Here is a 22,686-nt window from a genome sequence, read left to right on the forward strand (position 1 = left end):
AAAAAGGTTACAACTGTTACACTCGATGGCAATCAAGGTCCTTGCGGCGGAGTATGTGAGCTGCATATACCCACATGTGCTGTTGTTTCTTTGCATACAGCAAGATTAAAAGGTTTGGGTTAAACTATGTATCCCCATCGTTGATCTCGTGGCACTATTCATATTATCGTGATGCCTTATACTTCAGTAGAGAAAGTCCTTCATAATGTAAACACCGTTGGTTTCTTCAAGTAAGAATTTCTGTAAAGTTTTCTACAAGGATTGAGTTCAGGTCATTGAGAATTTTATAGAGTCTTTAATTAGAAAAGGAAGCTATAGTTCAGTTTACGGAAGAAAGCTAATCTAGGTAAACCGGATTGATGGCTATGAAGGTTTTTGGCACGAACATATAAGGCACCGATGGGAGTTTTATGTCAGAATGTAAAGCTCTGAGAAGATGTGTACAGTTTTGGAGTATTGCTGGCAGAGACGCTAACGGGAAAAAGCTAGCAGATCTTGTGTTCTGCAATGGAGTAAGCATTAAAATCTTCATTTAGAAGAATTTTCCCGACCAGATACTTCATATCCTTGATGTTCAAAAGAATGCCAGGAGTTTTCTGGAGCAGATTTAGAAGAAGATGACGTAGTCTACTTATGCTTGTTAAAGCTACTAAGAGTGGCATTTGCCTGCACATGTCAGCCTCTAATCATTATATGAACATGAGATAAATTGTTGCAGAATTACACGTAAATCCAAACATTATATATGGATACATGTGTGATTCTTTGATGTACGGAAACTCAAAAGATTGAGTTTGCAGGACATTAACTCCAAGGTTCCGCAGGCATATGATGGACCAGCTATCTGGCTAGACAATCCGTCAAAAAGGAGATAGCTTGAGAAGATTTCGAGACAATTATTGTACCTAGTTTCTGCTAAAAAGGATTATAAGAGTGCAACTGGAACAACTTCTAAAAGGTTTAGCAGGGACACCAGAATGTTCGGAAGTATCTAAATGCAATTGACCATCTGGCACAATATGCTCCCGAATATATGAACACTGAGTCTGAGAAAAGGAATTGTCTCCAAGTAATTTTACAGATCATAGATCTGCCATGAACATAGTAATCCCCAGGAAAGATAAGAGCTTTGGACAAACCCCTTGGAAGGGAGGAATCCTTGGAATGGGAGGACATTTCTTTCAAGGCATCTGAAAATAGTCCTCAGGAGTTGAAAGGTTGTCTACCAAGAACCTGCTAGATCTACTTATAGACCCCGATGACAATTATCCTAGCAGCCATGGGTTATCCAGAACCCAGATAATACTCCCTGTTCGACAAACCCATGAGTACCTGAAAGTAAGGGGGAATTATGAATGAGAAGGCTCAAATTTCACGCCAAGGATCGGGTCAAAAGTCTATTAAAAAAAAAAAGAAGTTCCTTAACTAGAAGGAAGGGACATGAGCATTATATGAATGTTAACAAGTTTCTAAAAAGTAGAGTTTGCATGGAATCCAGAGAATAATGAGATGTGTCAAGCTTTGAAGCAAAGGTTTTGACGAACGAGAATAAAGGAGAATATGCGGAGCATTTGCGCATTGAATTGGATAGATTCCGGAGCATCGACTATATGTCAAGTTTAGTAAGTGTGAGTTTTGGCTAAAGAAGGTTCCGTTCATTAGGCCTGTTTTGTCCGAGTAAGGAATTGAAGTGGATCTTGGAAAGGTCAAGGACATAAGTCGTTAACAACTGTTCATGAAGTAAGAAGTTTTCTTACGATAGCCGGACGCTATCGAAGTCAGATCTGGATATGAGGCATGAGATGGCTGAAACTAATCCAAGATTATAAACTAGAGATTGTATCATCCGAACAAAACTAATATACCCTGCATAACCATATCTTGCACAATACCTTAAAGAAAAAGATAGAACAAGCTCAGAAGAAGGACAAAGGAATAAAAATATTTCAGAAATGAGTGAGCTAAAGTGATGTTACTTGTTTTACCAGGGTGAAAAGAGGGTGTTCTATTTCAAAAACTAAATAATAGTATTCAAGAAAATGGGCTTGAGAAAGGAGATCTTAGATGAAGCTTGTTATTAGGATTCTCTATGCACTCGGGCAGTATTAAGATATATTAACACATGAAGCAATGATTTTGGTGGACAAGAATGAAAAGGGAAATAGCCAAGTATGTATCTGAAGGTGATATGTGTCCAAAGGTGAAAGCTATATATCAGAAATCGGTCGACTTATTGCAACCCTTAACCATTCCTGAATGGAAGCAGGAAGACATTTCCCTGGATTTTACAACCATTTACCGTATGCCAGTTCATGTAGAACTTTATATGTCTCGGGTAGTATCGTTACATGGAGTACCCAAGACAAGTGTCCTTAATTGAGGTTCTCAATTCGTCTCTGGATTCTTGAAACAAATGCATGAGACAATGGGAACTACCCTTATTAAGAGCAAAGGATGCTTGGTTAGACAGAAAAAGATATGCTTTGAGCCTGTGCTCTTACCTTCTCAAAGAAATGGGAAAAAGGTTTGCTTTGACTTTGATCGGAATCAAGAGAAAGAGTATATTTGGACCAGATCTAGTCATTTAAAGTTAAGGAGAAAGTTCAGAAAAATTGTAAGAACCTTGAAATAGCTCAGTCCTAACAGAAAAATTATTTTTTATAAGAGAAGAGGATCGTTGGAACTTTATTTTGAGACTTTGTACATTTCGGAATATCCCCGATGAAAGGAGTACACCGATTTGGAGTCAAAAGGAAAAATTAAGCTCCGAAATATATTGGTCTGTATGAAAATTCTGAATCGAAAGATCAACGATACTCAAACTAAGAATATCGGATTCTACAAGGTGCCATGGGAGGATCATGTTCCAGATGAAGCTACTTGGGACAGACTGAAGACCTAGAGTCTAAATATCCAGAAATATTGGGACCGTCAGAAACAGATGAACAAAAAGCCACCACCCCCACTATCCTTGTACAGAAAAAGAAGAAATAGTTAACCTGACGCAGTTTCCTTTCTATTCTCAAAACCAAGGGTTTAACCCCGGGAATCTCGGGACGAGATTCTGTTAAGGGGGAGGGGCTGTAACAACCGCCATTTTAGTCATCAAAGTAACTTGGAGGAGTTGGAAGCAATTCGAGAAGAAAGGAAAAAGAAATTGACCGAAAATCAAATTCGGGTCAAATTTGGCCGAAATTTGAATTTTGCATCTGAAATTCAGAAAAATTCGGCAAAAATATAGAGTGGAAGTGTAAAGATGATTAGAACTTGAGGGTAAACAATTTGGAATAATATTTGATCCTAAACACTCAAAAGAAATCGGAGAAGGAAATGAAAAGCTACGTTTACTATTCACCGTCCGAAAACAAGAAATCAGAAAAACAGCTCAGGGTCCAGTTTGGAAAGTGAATTCTGGTAAATTTCTCAAATAAGTAAATCAGGGCAACTATACCATGTTGAAGTATGAACTTTGGACTCCAAAATTTGGGTGTTGTTGATCAGGAATAGTGGAGGGAACCATTTTAAATAGAGGCCTAAAGTTGGCACTTTGTTACAATAGGCGACCTTGCTGGAAATTGGTTAAGTCTGAAATTGGTATTGAGTACCTGCATTTAGAACCAATTTCTGGAGAAATTTCCTTAAAAGTGAGCAGATGTTTTTGGACATTAGTGTAATATGGACTATGGAGAAGGTAAATGAATAGTTGTTGTCCAGAGATAGTGGAAGGTTTGAATTTAAATTGGAGCCAAAAGTCAGCAATTGAGCAGAATTCGAGCTCCTCGCTGAAATAACTCTAAGTCTGGAAAACATGATGAGTATCTATTTTTGAAACCGAATTCTGCCCAATCTTTCAAGTAAGTGAGCAAAGGCAACTAGACAGCGGTGAAGTATGATCCTTGGACATGTTTAATAAGGTGTTGTTGCTCAGAGATAGCAAAAGAATCAAATGTAAATCAAAGCTCAAAGTCAGCACTCTAGCTATTTCGGCCAACTCTCGGAGCTGCATAAATTCTAAGTCTGAAAACAGTGTTAATTAGCAATGTTTGGAGCAAATTTCAGGAAAATCCAGTGCAAAGGTTATATGGTTTCTGGTGCAAAATGGAATCCTTATTAGTTGTAGAACACAAATAGGGAGTGGTTGGCCTATATGGAATACCATTGGGCTACTGAAATTTGTGCCAAAGAAGGGTAAACGACCACAGTGGAAGACTGTCGAAACTGAATCCAAAAATTCAGTTGACAGTAAAGTGACAGGAGCTTGGAGCTCCGAAATCTCGACCTTAGGGTGCTTAATTCGGTTGGAGGCCAATCTATCAAATGTAGTGCTCGGATTAATCTACAAGATTGCTTAAGGGAGTTCTACGAGTTGAGATGGAATATCTTAAGAAATGGAGGGATGAACAGATCGTTTTGAAAAGAAGAACTAAGAACAGTCAGAACAGAGGCAACAGGCAGAGTCGTGCCGTCGCCGGCTCTCGCGCACGATCGGCCAGTACGACGGCCACGTCCGCGCTCGTTCAGGTTGTCGAGGTGGCACGCATGCACGGTGAAAGACCACGACATCGCTATCCCCGCGCTTATCCGTTTCATCCCGCCGCTTTACATTGCCAGGAAACTGGCTTGCGCAAATCAGTGCCGCCGCCGGCCAATTTACCCACGCCGCCGTCCCTCGTTGCAATTCCACCCGCCCAAGGGTCCGCCAGCTTCTCCTCAACACCCCACGCCCCTCCGTTTCCCAGCTCCCTGCCGTCAAGCTTCGGTGTGCCGCCGTTTCCGTCCGCCGGCCGCCGTCACCCAATCCACAAGGTGAGCTTCTAAATCGACTGATTCTTCTCAATTAACGGGTCTAGGGGCATCCTGCGAGAGTGTGGGAGCTGTTGGGGAAGTCGTGGAAGTCACTTGTGCCGCCAACATGCGCCGCCATGGCCGGCAGCCGGTCAAGCCGCCGCCGCCGTGGAGGGGCCATCTCCGGCCACCTCCCGGAGCGCCGCCGCCGCCCACGGGTGTGTCGCGGTCTGGGGGTTCCTCCTCGGCCCGACCCCGTCGCCGGCGAGCCGCCAGCCGGCGAGCCCCGTCGGTCCAGCGCGCCCCCTGTTTTGGCGCAGGGAGGAAGCAGCCGTGCGTCAGGAAGATGAGAGGAGAAGGGGGCAGCGCAAAGAAGATGAGGGCCGGCCGCCCATTTTGGACCAGGGAAAAGCACCAGCCCAGCCGGCCCGTGCAACGAAAAAAGAAAGGGAGCTGATGGGCTACGATGGCGGCTTAAGAAAGAAATGGGCCATGAGGCCCAGGTGGGAGTAGGAGAAAAAGAAAAGAGGGCCAGCGCCGTCTTGGGCCAAGAGGAGGCGACAACCCAGCTAGCCCGCGCGGCCTAAAAGAAGAAGGGAGAGCCAGTGGGTCATCTATTGGTTTAAAAGGAAAGTGAGCTGTGCGGCCCGGGTGGAGTAGAAAAGGAAAAGGGGGCCGGCGGAGGGAAGAAAAGCCGTGGGCCGAATTGAGTAGGCCGATTGTCGGAGAAAGAAAAAGAAAAAGAAGAGATGGGCCGGCCGGGATTGAGAAAGAGGAGAGAAGGGGGAACCGGCCCAGTGGCTGCCGCAAGGAAGCCCACGCGTGGGAGGTTAAGTTGACGGGCCACTTTTGGGCCCAAGGGGAGATTTCGGCCGTGGACCCCACTTGTCAGGGAAGAAAAGAAGAAGAAGAATAGGAGGCCGGATGGGCCCTAGGCGGAAGTGATAGTGGGTAGAAGAAGGTTAGGTGAGAGAAGTTTGGGCCGGGGGTTTTTATTAAACCTTAGGTTTTCTTTTATTAGATAAATAGATTAAATGATGTTTTCACCATTTAATTCACAGGAAATTCTAGAAGTGCCCAAAATTAGTGAAACCTATTTTATTAGGATTATTTTATTTTCCTTTATGCATTAAAATTCTTAAACCCTAGGAAAAATAATAAAATTTTTTTAAGTATTTATTTAATGCCTTTTTATGTAAGGTATTTAAATAAATGCTTAAACTTTATTAAATGTATAAAACTTGAAAATGCTTTATTATCCACAAATTATTATTAATTCATAGGAATTAGGTTTTTGAGATTAGAAAATTATTATAATGCTTTTAAAAATAAAAAAGGAGGTCTAAGGTAGGTTTAGTAAAGGAAATAAAAATGGTGGGTTAATCTTTGGGATTTTCGTGTGTTGGCTTGCAACTTTATCATGATAAATTGTATAGTCCTTGTTGGCTTGCAACTTTATCATGAAGGAAGGTTGTATAGTCTTGTATTCAAAAGTTTGCATCTCTAACTCTTGCATATACTAAATCATAGACGTCACAACTCCTGGAGTGGGAATTCATGGAATTCAGCTGGAGATGGACAACATTCGCGAAGTATGGAGTGCCTCCTTTAATAAAGAAGTTTTCCGAAGAATTAACCTTTGTTGATCCCAGGCAAGCCCCGGTGCATTTTATACCTATCTATTTTGGAGTCGTTATTTCATGTGATTTATTATCGGTTATTTGCTTTATGCATGCACTAAGTCTAGGAGTTGCTTGAAACCATTCTTGTGTATGATCATACCTTGTTTTAAGGACATCTTTGCCACTTGTTCAAACCTTAGAAGACAACCCAAGTCTAGAAATGCTTAGTTGCTTAAATGCTTGGTTTACCAACCTTAAGGAAAACTCTTAGGTCATACATGTTGCTTATAAAGGATAGTTTGGAATATGGAACCAGACAGAAGCTAGAGATGTAGTTCTGTCTGCTAGGTTAATCTGGTTAAGGACCGATCCGTGTCTTAACCATTGATCAAGTGATAAGCATCTGATCACTTACTGGGTATGGGACCAGTAAAGCCCAGTAGGTTAGTAAATTCTATGATCAGGAATGCTTCGTACCCGCGCTTGACGTGCTGGAGATTGGCAGGGGTGTAGCCTGAAACTCACATGGAGATCAGGCTAGACGTGGGGTCCCATGTGGGGGTGCATCCCTGGGTCCGGGTAGTTGTATTCCTAATCATTGACTTTGCTAATCGAGAGGTTGTTAGTACGACCTGTACAGTCGTATATAGCTGGTGATCAGGGTACTCTCCTGCAGGATGTAAATTGATCCGGATCGCCGCAATTCTCGGTTATGAATGCACTTGATCGCTGTTAAGCATCGTAGTATAAACTCATGCGATATAAAATCTTCTGTTGTCAAGTAATGTATGATTTAACAGCTGTGACTGCTTTTACTTCTGTTATCATCTAGAATGATTAGGTAATAACTTAACCCAAATAAAAGATAAAACTAAGGCTTTACTTGTAGTAAGCTTTTCGGCGAAAATTGCATTAGCCAAGTACACCAAAAAGCTAAGCATCCACTTCTAAAGAAAGCTATTATATTGGTTAGTCGGGTAAGACTTGCTGAGTACTTCGTACTCAGGGGATCCCTTGTTGCTTTTTTTTAAGAAAGCCAGCGGGGACTCACCGAAGAGGAAGCCCCGAAGACCTAGGGTATCTTATGAGTCTCATGATACTCTAGAATAAAACTTAAATGTTTATTTTTTCTTCCGGACTGGTTTTAAATTCTTAGAACCACGCTGACCTGCACGATTAAGTTGTTTCAAACTATGGTTGTAATATATCGTACCTTTGTTATGTCTTTAAAAATGTAATATTTGTTGATACTATCCCATCGCGGATATTATCCTGATGTATGGCTATGATACACATCGTGGATCCTTCGAGGAGTCCTAGGGACACTCGACGGACTACCGGACTTATGCTGTTTTAGGTGCGTTTCGGATAATTGCTGTTCCGACAGCGATTAGGCGCACTTAAACCAGCTTAAGTTGGGCGGTTCCGCCACACATCCCTTCCCGAGCCCCGCTGTGCCCTATCCCAGCGTTGCAACGCGTGCGCCCCCGCGACGCGCCAGGTGCAGGTCGCCGCCGCCTTCGCCCAACTCCAGCACCCGATGCGACGACTCTTCCTCGGCCTCGCCAGTCTAGCGTCGCAGCAAAGCCGCTTCTCATGCTCGAGGTTGCCCTGGCCCAATGGCCGCAAGAAAGCACTAGGGAGCTCGTGCCCCTCTGCGCCAATGGCCCCCGGCCACCGCAGTTCCCCACTCATGAAACAGCCCCACTCAGCAGCACAGCCCCGCCCTCCCTCGATCCACCGACCAGCCGGAGCTTGCTCAGGGCTATAAAGCCTCGCCCGTGCCCGTCCACGCCACCTCCTCGCCCTCACACACCTTTGCCATCGCTAGGCTCCACCCACCTCTGTTCCACGCGCCGCTGAGCACGCCGTCGCGGAGCCTCCACCTCTGCTCGACCCCGCACCTCGCCGACGCCCCCAGCCGCTTCGCCTCCCCCTCGCGAAGCTGCTGCGCCCGCCCATCACCTCCGCCCGGACCCAGCCATGTCGGAATGCTGCCGCCCATCACCACCGTCGCCGCACGCAGTTCGTCGCCCGTTCGGCCCTGGCCGAGCCGCCCCGTCGCCCCCAACTATTTCAAATAGGCTCAAGGTGAGCTCGTAAGCCTCCCGACCCCTTACCATCCCAAGGCCGCCGGCGAGTCACCGGAATTTCAGCCAACCGCCGCCGCACGCGCGCCCAGGGACCTGTTTGTTTTTGGAGAACTCAATTTAGGACCTAAACGTAAAAACTGAGGGTATCGTTGTGATTCTAAAAACTTAGAAGGGCCCAAACGTAAGTTTCCCAAGAAAAACCATGCGAGGGCATAATTGTAAGCTCGCGAGGGCATGGTTGTGAAAACAGAAACTTTAGGAGGACCGGATGCGAATCTATTTTCGGTTTAATGTTTAAATCGGTAGAAATATTCTTTTAAATTTAGAAATTCACCAAAAATCACAGAAAATTCATAAAAATCTCAAATTAATTTTGTTAGACTCAGTATTCTATGTAGTTTCATATAAAAATAAGTTTGCACAATATTTTGTTAGACTCACTATTAAAATTTCATATCCAGATTGATTATGTTTGATGAATGAAAAATAGTTAATTGCATTCTACCTTAGGGTAATATACCATTTTTTTTTGTGCACCTCTAATGGACCCCAACTTTTTACAATAGCTTAGTAGTAATAAGGATAGGTTGCTGGTAAAGTTTCACCTTCTTTTGTTGCTGTTTGGTTAGTCAAACTAAATTTGGAAGATGAACCGGTTTATAATCGATAGAGAAAACATTGAATAATAAAAAGGATAATGAGGGTATATTGGAAGAAGCACATAGAAACACTCAGAAACAGGATGACTTTCCCGATGAACCTTGAGCAACCCTAGAATGACCCCACCCTTCTTCATGAAGTCTAAGTTGTAAAACCTTATATGTGTACACAATCACCATCAAATCAACCCCATGTTTTATACCACAACACACCTTACCTTATGCAGATAAAGAAGGTGTAGAACCTTGTTTAGGTGAATGTGGTCATAATGTAATTTACACTTTAGCAATAATTCATGTTTTGCATCCTGTTTGAGAAAGCAAGGAAGTTTGAACTTGATGCATTTGCATTTCGTGTAGAAGTGAACCTTGTTGACGGCACATACGAGCTGCACCCGGCGCCAGAAGAAGAAGCTGTAGCGGATCTGCACCACGCCGGAATCGAGCCCATGCCAGAACAAGCCAAGGACCAGTTCGCTAACTCCAAGTGGGAAGGCAAGCCTCGGAGCATGATTTCCTATCTTTAATTACTTGCAATACAATTGATTGCTTTGATTGCGCATTTATGTTCCAAGAGTTGATTGAAATCGTAGATGCATGAACTTAGTATCCTTGATATGAACACTAATATATTAAGTCGAGTAGTTGCAATGCTTAATAGGACTCGGTAAAAGTCAAGTGATTGTCTGTCACTCGTGAGTTATAGGAGTTGATGCTTATGTTGCAACTATAAGGATGATGGACGGGACCGAGCTTATGTTCGGTACTTTGGTTTGCCCCGTCTGTCTACATGAAATTGGACTAAGGTCGAGATGGGATAGTGTTCGTGATCAAGTATTTGAAAGTACTAATCTCATACTTAGTATGGGATGGGGAAGCCTAGTACCTAATTGAACCGGAACGTGAGAGGATCGTTCCATTGTCTCTGGAATGGAGTTCCCCTGCGGCTGCATGTGGTGACAGCAGAGGCCGGATCTATGGAAACTTGTACCAAGGGAAGTGGGCCCGACACGGGTTCGGGAATTGATAGGGATGGCTGACAAATGAAGCGACCACTCGTGGTGCGTGGATGTCGTGGGATTAGGTTCGCCATGCATGGTTAAGAAATTAAAATCGATTCGTCTACCCCTCACATTTTGGGACTGCTTGATCGCTATGCTACATTGAGTAAGAATGAAAGATGATGATGATCTAATATTGTTACCTGTATTAATTGCTTAGAAACTATGCTTGGTTTAGTATAGTTGCTAATTTAGAATGGTAAAACAACAGTACAACTTGTGGCTAAAATATTAAAAGTAAGGACCTACACTAGTCACTTTTGGAAAAAGCAAACCCCAGAGCCAAAAAGATTGCATGTCTAGGTGTTGGTGGAGTAGTAACCACCGGTCGGTTAAGTCTTGTTGAGTGTAGTCGCTCAGCCTTGTTGTGGCACATCTTTTCAGGTGATGTTGATACCCCCGAGCTCGCTGCAAGTGGCACTTGGCCGACCCAACTTCCTCCTTGTTGGACGGTTGAGTGGGATCCCTCCTCGGACGGCGAGGACTGGGATCATTGATGTCATGATCGGCTTCGTCATGATATCCTGCAACGACTCTAGACTTCTCTTATTTATTTCTGTTATTTGGAAACTCTGCAAACCTTGCTTGAATTTCAAACTTGAGGTTGTAATAATTTGATGCACTTGTTTACTTGAGATGGACTGTTGTAATCTCTGTAACCACTCGCCTTCGTGCGAGTCTTGCTTTCGATCTTGAGATAAGTGGTTTATCGAACGAAATCTGATGGATGACTAAGTTGATTTGTTTAAAGTACATGATCGCGTGTTAAGCGACTTAAGTGTGCTTTAGCCGAGTTAATTTGGGCGGTTCCGCCTTGTTCCGATCCAGGTGGCAGTTGTTGAGCTCGCTATGGAGGTCGCGCCGGTCGTGGAGGTTGTGGCAGAGCTCATGGTTGGGCTGTTGACCAAGTTGGCCGCGGCGCTTGTCGTCTCTTGTCTCATTACTGCGGTGGGCGTTGCGGCGATCGTCATCAGGGTGGCAATCTTCATCATCGGGGTGGTGGTCATTGCTTTGGGACTACTCCACCTCTTCTTGGGTGGGATCCAGCCAACCTCCCTTGCGGTGGCCCTGATCAGCTCGACTGCGATTCGATCTACTCTGGGTAGATCGGCTTCAGGAGTATTGGGTGGATGTAGATATGGAGTGAGATGACCGACTTCTCAAGCATGCGGGGTCCCAGACCTGTTCTTCGATCTGGGCGTGGGTAACACGAACGTGTGCCCGAATCCGTTGCAGTTGCTTTGAGTTTGGAAGGTTCTCTAGATTGGCAAAAACAGCCCCCAGATTGGCCTGAGGTGTAGCGAAGGCGTTGTGGCCATCTTGTTCAAAGTCGTTCAGGAGGTTGCGCGTGTGCACGGGGTTGGGACGCCTGCGCCGACCTCCTACATCATCTTGGGTGCCGTTGCCACTGCTGTTCGACTGAGCCGACGGGTCGAGGGATGCACTGGCTGTTGCGGGAGCAGCGAGCGCTTTACGAGCCTGCAGGTTGGCTCGTTCCTGCTAGCGCAGGACCTCGCGATCACGGTTCCTGTCGTTGCAGCCTTCCTCCATGGAGGTTCATCGTTGGAGAAGAAAACTTCCCGATCTAGTGAGACGAAGCTTCCATCATCACCCTCGCCATAAGGGTTTGGAGTTAAGGCAAAGTGAGGGACCTGAAACTCGTGGCAGTCAAGAAACTGGATGGGTTCGGGTGGGTCACCAATTGGATCTGAAACAACGGCGTGAGTTTCTAGAAAAACACGTCAACCGAGTTCTTGAGGCAAAAAGGGGCGCAGGAAGGTCCCTGGCCCAACCTTCCGGGGCGTAGAGCCGACTCGAAAAGGTTGATGCACTCAATGATGGTGCTGCTGATGAGATCTAGCCCCGTGATTAGAACGAAGGGCGAGGGTGGGTGAGTTTCCACGAGGGTGTGCGGAACTCTCTCCGAGAGAGAGAGAGAGAGAGAGAGAGAGAGAGAGAGAGAGATCCCCGAACTGCTGGATGATCGGCATGATGATCCTCGGGTGAAGACCGTGCTCCGTCGATGCATATTCGACGCATGCCGAGCTGGTGAAGGTGGCGGTGGAGTCGGAATCCATCGGCATGCTTCCAAAGCGAAGTTGGATCGGATTGGCGAGGAAGTCCTTCATGTTCTCAGGGAAGATGACACCGGGGTGAGATGCCATCGAGCTCACTGGGGAGGATCTTGCGATCACCCCTACCTGACGCGTCAACTGTCGGATTTAGTGACCGGCAGTCCACCAAGGGGGTACTCAGGTGGTAAATTTGTAAGCGAGGGAGATCGTAAGACCAAGAACTCAAATGGTAACACAGAGGCGCAAGGTTTAGACAAGTTCGGACCACCAAGGAGGTGCAACACCCTACGTCCTGTGTTCTGCTGGATTGTATTACTGGTATGATCTGAGTTGGGATGCGTTACACTCAGGGGATGTCCCTGGTCGCCTTATATAGGCTAATGACCTAGGGTTACATGTCGGATATGATCTAATCCTAGTTGGTTGTTACATGAAAAGCAATCTGAGTCGGACTACAATTTACATCTCGCAATATCCAGGTGGAATCTGTTCGCCCGGCCTCCGAGCTTGTGCTCCACACGTCTTTATGCCTTCCCCCGCACGCCATGGTCGGGCGGGGCTCACTTGTCAGGCCGGCTAGTATCCTGGTCGGTGGGGACCCATGGGTACCCTTATCCCTCATAGAGGTTTTGAATAGATTTAATATTCAAATTATATTTGAATATTAAGTTTAGGTTTCTAGAAAAGAAATATTTTGAAAAGGTTTATAGGACTTTAAGGATCAGAGGACATGGTCAGGACTTTGAATATTATATTTGGATAATATTCGAAGGGAGTTGATGTAGGATTTGGATAGGATTAGTATTTGAATAAAATTCAAATATTAATTTTAGAATTCATAAGAAGGAAATATTCCTAAGGATTAGAAAAAGACAAAGCTAGAGCAATCATATGTAACACATATGCTCATATTCATGCAAGAATTATTTGTAAAAAAAGTTTGAATGTTTGGGAGAGAGGAAGTATGTTTAATTTAAAGAAAAAATTTAAAAAGCCTATATTTTTAAATGCTCTAAAAAGTGGGATGTTACAAACATCATTTTTGACATTTGGTTCCAATCACTATTCGTTTGTCTCCACTCATCTCTACCATTGTATTGCCTCGCCCTAGCCAGTCTGCTGTCCTAAGCATCCCTCTAAGCCTCCAGAATACTGAAGCTTATCAGTGCTATGGAATTCACCATCCACATAGCTTTGTTCCTGGTCGCAGTAATTTAGAAGGCGTGTCTAATAAAACGTAGACACTAGATACCAAGGTTGCAACATTTTGAGACAGGTATTGGAGCCAGATTTGGATCATCTATATTAATGACAAATTAATACTTCCTCCGTTCTCTTTTTATAGGCATATTTTGAAATATGAAAAATTCTTTTTTATAGTCTTACTTGAGTCCAATTGTCCATCCACTTAATGGATGTCTCGAGCCTGACGCATGACCCTTCATTTTTGCACGTGGGATTGACTATACGTGGACATCAAGAAGTCTGAGCCTTAATGAATTACTTATTTATGAGGAATAGCTAATAGTATGATTAAATGGATGATAAGCAGAGTTGTTTTTCTTGGTCATTAGCCTAAAGTGAAATCTATACATAATATTAAAGAGAGGATGTTTCTTCCGACCGTCATTTTTTCAACTATTATGGTCATTTTGCAAAAAAGTCTCTCAACTTTAATGGAACCAACCCGTAGTCCAAATTCTGAAGAGATGGGGGCTTGGTGGAAAAAGGAGGGAAGGGAGGGGGTTAAAGGGGAGAAAGCTTCTCCTTTCTTCAAGATAGAGAGGCGAAGGAGGGGGATTGGGTGCGGGCGGCGACCGGAGCGGGGCGCCCCGCCGCTGCCCCACGTGGCCTCGATGGCGAGGTCAGCCTCCGGAGCGTTCTCGTCCGCGGCGGCGGGACCAGGACCACCGCGCGTCGACACGGCCGCCGAGGCCGTCAGGGCGGCATGGTTTGACCGCTGCAGCGTGACGCATGCGGAAGGGGCGCGGGAGGTGTCCGTGACTCGGTGCCGCGATACAGAGGTGGAGCGCGTCGGGAAGGTCACCGTCGAGCGGTGCTGGGACGCGTGGCTCCGCGTAGGCGAGGTGGCCATCGCTGCGTGGTGCTGGCGCGCCGACATGGAGAGCTTCGGCGGGGTGCGCCTGGCGCGAAGCAAGCCTACGCGGCTCGATTGGTGCGGCATCGTGGAAGTCCAGATGTGCAGGGCCGTCGACGTCAGCCGGTATGGAGCCTCTTTTTTTCGTCCGTCGGCGTTGGCGTCTGGCCCTCCGCCGCGATGGCTAGCCCCCGGCCGGGACGCCCGGCCCACCTCCTCCCTTTGATCAGCGTCCTCGGGCATTTAAACCCTACCCCAGCCTCCTCCTTCTTCCTCACGCCTCCATAGCCAAGCCACCGAGCACCTCGACCGACGGCTCGATTCATCGAAGCTCCGGCCGCCTCCACCAAATCGGCCACGCCCACACCTAGCCCACCTCCCTAGCTCCACCCTCGCCTCCTCAATGCTGCTCGCCACCCACCGCACGATCGGGAATCGGAGATTCCCCATCCGCCAGTGCCATCCTGGAGCCAAGCCCGTCCGCCGCCAAAATCCCAGCATCTGCCTCCACCTCTGCCCAATAGCTGCCACCCACAGCTCCTCTACCTCCTGCTCGACGTCCCCAGCCCGTCCTTCCTCCAACTCCGGCAGTCCACCGCCGGGGATTTCGAATCCCGCGGCCACCCATGCTCTTCTGCCGCCGCCAAGACCTTACCACCGACAATCCCCTTCCAAAGCCTCTTCGTCGAATCCAGTGACCTAGGTGAGCTCCGCGTGAACCCCCAATGGTCTTGTGCTCGATCCTCCGCCTCTTCCGGCTGCGGTGGCTTCCCGTGCACGAGGCGAGCGCTTGCTCCTTCGCTCTTGGCCTCCTGGGCCTGACTGCTGCGTGCGTTGCCTCCTGCAGTCATGCCTGCATGCTTGGGCCGACCTGCGTGAATCCAACCAATTTGCCTCTGGTAGACGGTAGGTAGCATCCTGCACATTTGGTCCAAGCTAAATTGGCCGATGGTGTAGACTGCTTGGAGCCAGCATGTCATCCAATGACATCATGGTTCCACAACCCCTTTCCTGTCTAATCTCCAAAATACATGATATATCAAAAATCATTTTTAATATTGTCTACTTTAACCATACTTTATAAACTTTTTCAACATGTAAATGATTTTCCTACATTTATTTTCAGAATACTTAAAAAAACAAGCTACTTTAGGGATCCGAGAAAAACAACGAGAAGAAAAATCAACAAGTGCTGCTGGATAAAAGAAACATAAAAAATTTCAATACATGATGCAAAAAAGAGTTAGATGAGAGGCTGACCTTTTAGCAGGGAAAAGACCGTATCTTCGTCTATACTATGTCTGAGCTTCAAGGTCGCCGCTACCGCAACATAGCCGCGATACCTACCATTCCCTACTCATACCCATTGCCATTTAAGCACGTGCATGGGGCGTCCACGTTAGAGGTGCCAAGCATTGAGAGGATAAGCACAAGGTTAGGACCGTGTCGTCAGCTGCTCTGTGCCCAACACACGCCGCGCGCTAGCCTTCCAATATAGAGACGGTGACATTGGCCATGATACAAATCATGTTTTACATTATAGCGTGATAATATATAGATATAGCATTTACCTGTAGCAACGTACGAGCATATTTGCTAGTAGAACTATAAAAGAGAATGGAGAGAGTACCGAAGATCAATATTTATTAAATTGAGGCCGTTACATAGTTCCGTGCACCAATTAATTACGAGCCACACCCACCAGGTAGAGTACTCCCTCCCCTTGCAAAAAGAATGCTTTGTCCTAAATCAAATTATGTTAAATTTAATTAAATTTATAAAAAGAGTATAAGTATTTATGACAAAAAATAATTGTTTTATAAAAGTATATTTTATGATGAATCTAAGATATTATCCGGTGTCATAATAGTGCTATTTTTAAAATAAATTTAAGATAGTTTGACTTAAGATAAAAGTAAGAAAGAATATTTTTCTCTTTGACAGAGGAAGTATTGTGTATTTGAATAGGTGGGCCGGCACTGTAGCAATTTCGCTATACTTGTGGTGTTGTCCCATCCGTTGGTTCAGATTGTGTACCACCGAAAAGAGTTTGGTATCCGCTTCATTGCATATCATCGAGAAAGCTTGGTTAAGTTCCTCGTCCATCCAAGTTCAAGTATATGACTCACTATCAGTACTTGTATTTTTGGCTAATTTTTTCAGCGGCAAGTGATATCCCTATCAGCAGTTGATATCCCTATCAGCAGTGAGGGTTCATGGTGACTTTGGAAGTATTCATATAGAAAGAAAGCCGGACCGAAAATCTCCGAATTCTAGTTCACTTCCATGGTGTCCGACCCATGGTTTATTTATCGAACTAGCGTTTTTATTTATTAATATAATATTTATTTTCTCCTATCCCTTTATTTTTAAATATATGATGCAGAGAATAAGCTAATTAGTTTATATCTATTCAAACACATCATATATGACATTATAGATGAGATAACATAGTAATATTGTAAATAATATATTGTCCAAAGTTCGAACATCTTATTTATCATTATTGTCCCACTGCAAACCGGTTTGTTTAGCGACTAAACCAACCAGTTTGAACGGTTCACACCGACTCAATTGTATAACTGATTTTTAAACTTAAACCGAACTAGTTAGCTTTTTTTCTTTCATAGTTCGTAGTGAGCATGTGTGCCTCCCAAGCATGCATCCTTCCTCGGTTTCGATCGGCGACCTGTGCGGCACAATCGCGTTGGCGAGGGGATTTCACAAGTACGCAGCGGCGTGACAGCGTGCTCGCCAGTTCGCCGCAGACCTCCGTTTGAGTCGATGCACATGACGGTGGGTGTCGGTGATTTTGCTCAGAATAGAAAAAGGATTTGAGAGGCGAGAGCCTCGGGCGAGTGGCGCGATCTGAAGCGGCGATACGGACGTGCCTCGGAATAATGGAATGCCATGCCTCACAATCCGAGTCGCCCCGTCGGATCTGCGGATGCCCAATCAGAAGATCCTATGAGCTGCCGGCACACGAGCTCTCACATGCTTGTGCACTTCTTCTTGCGTTGCGTGTACCCTGCCTGCGCTGGGCTTTCCAGTTTGCACCAATCACAGATCGAAGCTGGCTGCACCTTGCAAAGCTCAGGAGTGCAGCACCAAAAGCAAGAACAGCAATGCCCGATCGAGCTTGGCACCAAAACCGAATCATTCTCAATCCAACTCAACAATGGCGTTTTACATGACTACAAGCAACCAGCATTGCACACTGCACGGGAACATCAGCTAAAAAGAAAAAGAAACTCAGCCATGTGTGTTGACGGCCTCCCAGAGGAGGTTCTTGGGCGCGGGCCCTCCAGCGGCGGCGACGGCGCGCGCCTGCATGGCGGCGTCGCGCAGCGTCCTCAGCGTGAGCGCGTTGGCCTCCCAGAACCCGCAGCGCTCGTAGGGCAGGCCGTGCTTTCGGCAGAGCTCGCGCACCAGCGGCGCCACCCGCCGGAGGTGGCAGCGCGGCAGCCGCGGGAACAGGTGGTGCTCCACCTGGAACTGGAGGCCGCCGTGGAACCAGTCCATCCACGGCGGGCACGCCACGTCCAGCGTGCCCCGCGTCTGCTTCTGGAACCAGTCGTCACCCCGTGGCCGCCCCACGTAGGTGCCCGCCGAGAAGTGGTTCAGGCAGAACTGCACGTGCTGGATCCCCGTCACGGCGAAGCTCACCAGCACGAACGCCGCGCGCTCGCCGGCGCCGCCGGGCAGCCGCGACACCAGCCACGGGTACCAGAGCCAGAACACGGCCACGCCGGCGACCTCCGCGAGGCGACCCGGCACGCGCGTCCGGGTGTCGGTGAGCAGCAGCAGCGACTGCGCGAAGAGGTTGGCGCGCGCCACGCACATCACCGGGTAGAAGGTCCAGTGCTGGTAGCTGACGAGGAGGCGCGCGGCGGCGTCGAAGCGCATCACCCGGCGGTAGAACGCGGAGGTGAGCGACGCGAAGAGGCGCGGCGAGACGGCGAAGAGCGGCATGTGCTGCACGTCCGGGTCGTGGTCGAGGCTGTTGCAGGCGATGTGGTGCGCGTTGTGGTTGCGCTTCCACCACCCGATGCTGATGCCGGCGACGCAGTTGCCCGCCACCACCTGCACGGCGCGGTTGAGGAGCTTGCTCCGCATCACGACGTAGTGGCCCGAGTCGTGGCCGAGGAAGCCCGACTGCATCCACAGGAAGCCCAGCATGACGGCGGCGGCCATGTGGGCGGCGACGCTGGCGGTGGCGAGCACGAGCCAGAGCGCGCCGGCGAGCAGCGCTGCCATGGCGCAGAGCGAGGCGGCGCAGCCGTGGCCCTTGCGGTCGAAGAGCCCCGCCCGAGCGAACTCGGCGACGAGGCGGCGGTAGTCGCGGGACACCTCGGAGACGGTGTAGTCGGAGAGCGTGGCGACGCGGTAGCGGTCGAGGACCCGCCACGCGGAGGCAGGGTGGTAGGCGACGAAGGCGTCCGTCACGTCCTGCCCGGCCAGGCTCAGCAGCGGGAGGTCCCCGCCCGGGTGGAGCGGCAGCCAGGACGTGACGTCGTAGACCTTCCCCTGCACCGCCACCCACACGTCGCCCTCGGCGCTGTGCTTCGCTATCTCCGCCGACGTTACGTACCTCTTCTCCGGCCTCGCCGCCTTCTTGTCGGCGACGTCATCCATCCCAGCGGCGGCGTTCTTCACAGCCACCATGCTGCCGCTCGAACAACGCAATGCCGGCTAGTAGATTAGATCTGCGCGACGCAATGCTGACGAGTGGGGGAGAGCGAGATGATTATTGGGCCCTCCGCGGCCGCCGCCGCTCTCTTTGGTCTGCTCCTATTGGGAAGGAGGGTGGGAGATGGCCAGATGGGATTGGTTGGAGTCCATGTAGAGGGGGAGAGCAGGGGAAGGAAGGAATGTGGTTTTTGTTTTGCAGCGGAGGCTTTGACCGTTTTGACGAGAAGCTGGCGAAGGAGGGGCCCACCGGGCCCAGCCGAATGCCCGAATCGGATCGGCAGCAGCAGACAGCTAGGCCGGCCACGGTGTGACCAGCTGGACCCACCACCGACGCCTGTAAAATCTGCAAGCACAGAGGCAGCAGGCAGAGGCAGGCACAGGCTGGGGCGTTGGTAACTTTCGCCTTGTTTAGTTGGTCAAATTGGGAGGTACCAATTACTGTGCTGACATTGTAGTACACTGTAGCGTTTCGTTTGTATTTGTGAATTATTGTCCAAATATTGACTAATTAGGCTCAAAAGATTCGTCTCGCAAAGTACAACAAAACTGTGCTATTAGTTTTTAATTTCATCTACATTTAGTACTTCATGCATGTACCGCAAGTTTGATGTGATAGGGAATCTTCTTTTTGCATAGTGCCAAAGTTGGAAGTTGGGGGTGAAGTAAACAGGGGCTTTGGTGCGGCGCATGCCAACATGCTCGTTGCCAGTTTGCCAGCCGTTGCTTTGCGCACGCAGATTTCTGCTCTGTCTCTGCAGCTGTTTCAATGGGCTGACGAGCTGTGCAGGTTTTTGCTTTAGGCCGGTCTGAGTGGAATTTCACGAAGAGTTAATGAGTATTAATTTTCATACTATATTACCAATTTTGCTAATTTAGCAAACTATTTATGAAGAGATAAGGAGAAGTTTTATCATATTTGAGAGGAGTTTCATCCCCGTAATACTCAACAGGCATAGTTATCTAATTCTCAATCATGATAACTGTATAATGAAATTGTGCACTGAGACTGAGTACAACGATTTTTACGAAATCGCTAGCAACCAGCAAGCAAGGATGTTCTGATGTTCCCACGGCTATCAAATTTGGGACTATTTGGATAAACCATTGCTCTTATAAATTGCAGGAACCGACGTTTTTGTGTACATCTATTCTTAGATACACGATAACATTGAATTTTTTTCATTTGTTTGAGTTTTCATATTTTCTCCAAATATTCGCGTAAACACATGAATCTACAATTTAAAGTACTTTTGATAATAAATATAAGTGGTACTTATTTTACCTTGTTTAACTAATTAATTAAACAGATGCGGTCAAAGTTGGAGAAAAAATCAATTGTATAACGAAGATTGTATCAGAAAATATGATTCAAAATAATTATCATGCTAATGCCCGAGCCACCACCTCTAGACCTCCTTGTCTAATTTGAAAAACCGTGCAGCAGCTTCATGTTCTCCCAAGGTGGGTGTACTTCGGTGGATGGTGCCAAATGATTCTATACCTTCTCCAGCTAATCTCCACCGAAGACATAGAGATCAACAGAGTGCATGTGAAGCTTGTGGTGCATGAGAAGAAATAGTGTGCGCTTCGTGCGCTCGTGGAGTGCACGCATGCAAAAGTTCTTTCGATTACATTTGAAGGAGCTGCGAACGCCTTGGCAGATTGCAATATGTGCAAGGGATGGATCCGCGGTGGTATCTGACATCGAGATCTAGAGCCGTACCATCCTCTCTTCAATGCTCCTCCACACCGGCAGGCCCCCTTTCGTCATCGATCTTCGACACTGCCGAGACGGGATCTTCACCGGCGAGTCCATCGAAAGTGACATATGTGCCTCCACTGCTAGCCAAATTGATGGTTCGATCTGAGTTGATGGGTGTCTAATTTGATGTTTTGTCATGAAAATTTTGAGCCGTGAATGTGATATGAGCTTTTTTCTTTTGCAGGTGCTATAAGCTCATGTTTGTTTGCCGTCATCTCTCATCAGCTTCTCTAAAACTGATCTGTATGCACCCTGATAGCCCGATCGAGTATGCTGTGGTCGTTCAGATCTATGGTGACACTATTATTTTCTAGGGGAAATAAAATCACTGGTATCCTCGGTGCACAAGACATTACAATTGGGAAGCTGTTATGGTTGAGAAATCTTCATCCTTACCTCATGTTAAAGCACTCGACGTCTCTCTGCGTTTCTTGGTTGGTATGCCTCCTCCCTTCCCTCATCGCCATATGGGTCTCGTCTCAAGCAGTCCGTTCCCCGTACGCACCTAGCTACCGACCTACGGATTGAACATCAAAGCATCGAGTGGAGGAGTTTGCGTGGATCCTTCATGTCAAACACTCAGTTCTCCTTCAGCATATACGGATCTAACATCGAAACTTCAGGTAGATGAGTCAACGTCGAGAGCAGCGATGAGCGTGGAGGGAGAAGCGCAGCGACGAACGGAGAGGGCGGCGGTGCGGCTGAATACAGCATCGGGTGTGGATGTAGAGTCGCTAGGACGAAGGCGGCTGAAGCGGCAGCATCGGCGGAGCTCGCTGCCTACCGGTGTGTGGCCACGAGTAGAGATGGTAACGGTGTCTGGCGTGGCGATAAACAAAGAGGTAGATTGAGATCGTGGATGAGTTGGAACCACGAGTTAACTGTAGCTGCAGTCACGACTAGTGAAGGAACAAGTTGGGGCTCTTATATGGCTTCCCATAGCTCACTACGGGAGACTGGGAAATTGCCGAGTGCCAGGGGCACTCGGTGAAGGGCAAAAACACTCGGTGAATTGTTTGCCGAGTGTAACACTCGGAGTGTAACACTCGGAGTGTAACACTCGGTAAACGGCACACGGCAAATTTTCAGTCGGCAAACGCTGGTTGCCGAGTGCCGAGAAAACACTCGGCAACCAATTTCTGAAAAAAATAAAAAAAAACATTCTCCGCCGCCACCACATCCTGCTCCGCCGCCGCCACCACCGCCAGCCGCCACCACCGCCAGCTCCGCCAGCCGTCACCACCGCCTGCTCCGCTGCCGCCAGCACCACCACCACAGCACCACCTCCCATGCCGCCATGCCTTGCCTCCTGCTGTCGATGCTGCCGCCGTGCCTCGCACCCGTGCCTCCCACCGACCGTCGTGCCTTGCCTCCCTGCCGCCATGCCCGCCGCCGCCACCACCACCTGCCGGCCACCACCACCACCTCCACCACCACACCCGCCGGCCACCACCTCTACCACACCCTGGCCTCGACGTCGACCGCCGCACGAGCAAGCTTGCCCCACTCCTTGCTCCGTGACCGGCATCGTCGCGAGTCGAGGAGCTGGATCCGGGGCGGAGGGGCGGAGTCCCCTCCCCCCCCCCGATCCGGGGAAAGGGGCGGGGCGGCGGTTGGAGACTCCTCCGGAGAGTGGTCGCCCCCCCAGAGAGGGGAAGAGCGGAGGAGTGGAGGGAGTTTTCTGGAGAGGGAGGGGAGGGATCCAGCGCCACCACCACGAAGTACGCGCCCACCCAGCGAGTCCCCGCCGGATTCTGGGAGGAGGGCCTGTGCGGCGGCCGGATCCTGAAAAATGGGCGGGGCGGTGGCTCGGAAAAGGGAGAGAGGGACCGGGGCTGC

General features: G+C 48.0%; 2 protein-coding genes across 2 annotated transcripts; one reads left to right on the forward strand and one right to left on the reverse strand.

Annotated features, from left to right (window-relative positions):
- Positions 1-4,173: 4,173 nt before the first annotated feature.
- On the forward strand, positions 4,174-10,665 carry LOC111257290. Its single transcript, XM_022826575.1, has 3 exons — positions 4,174-4,806; positions 6,316-6,437; positions 10,605-10,665. Exons 1-3 carry the CDS (start codon positions 4,372-4,374, stop codon positions 10,606-10,608), a joined length of 561 nt encoding a protein of 186 aa, XP_022682310.1. The 5' UTR covers positions 4,174-4,371; the 3' UTR covers positions 10,609-10,665.
- A 6,956-nt stretch (positions 10,666-17,621) lies between these two features.
- Positions 17,622-19,220, reverse strand: LOC101761789 (delta(8)-fatty-acid desaturase 2). The gene has a single exon (XM_004971866.2). The coding sequence runs from the start codon at positions 19,056-19,058 to the stop codon at positions 17,646-17,648; it is 1,413 nt and encodes a 470-aa protein (XP_004971923.1). The 5' UTR covers positions 19,059-19,220; the 3' UTR covers positions 17,622-17,645.
- Positions 19,221-22,686: the final 3,466 nt, after the last annotated feature.

This window comes from Setaria italica, chromosome V (assembly GCF_000263155.2).
Source record: "Setaria italica strain Yugu1 chromosome V, Setaria_italica_v2.0, whole genome shotgun sequence".
Lineage (NCBI taxonomy): Eukaryota > Viridiplantae > Streptophyta > Magnoliopsida > Poales > Poaceae > Setaria > Setaria italica.

What these genes read in the sequence shown, in the direction of transcription:
- LOC111257290 (XM_022826575.1), top strand. Translation starts at nt 4,372, where the DNA reads ATGGAATATCTTAAGAAATGGAGGGATGAACAGATCGTTTTGAAAAGA. An exon ending in GCCGTCACCCAATCCACAAG is followed by an intron (nt 4,807 to 6,315) that starts GTGAGCTTCTAA and finishes ACTAAATCATAG; the next exon opens with ACGTCACAACTCCTGGAGTG.
- LOC101761789 (XM_004971866.2), bottom strand. Translation starts at nt 19,058, where the DNA reads ATGGTGGCTGTGAAGAACGCCGCCGCTGGGATGGATGACGTCGCCGAC.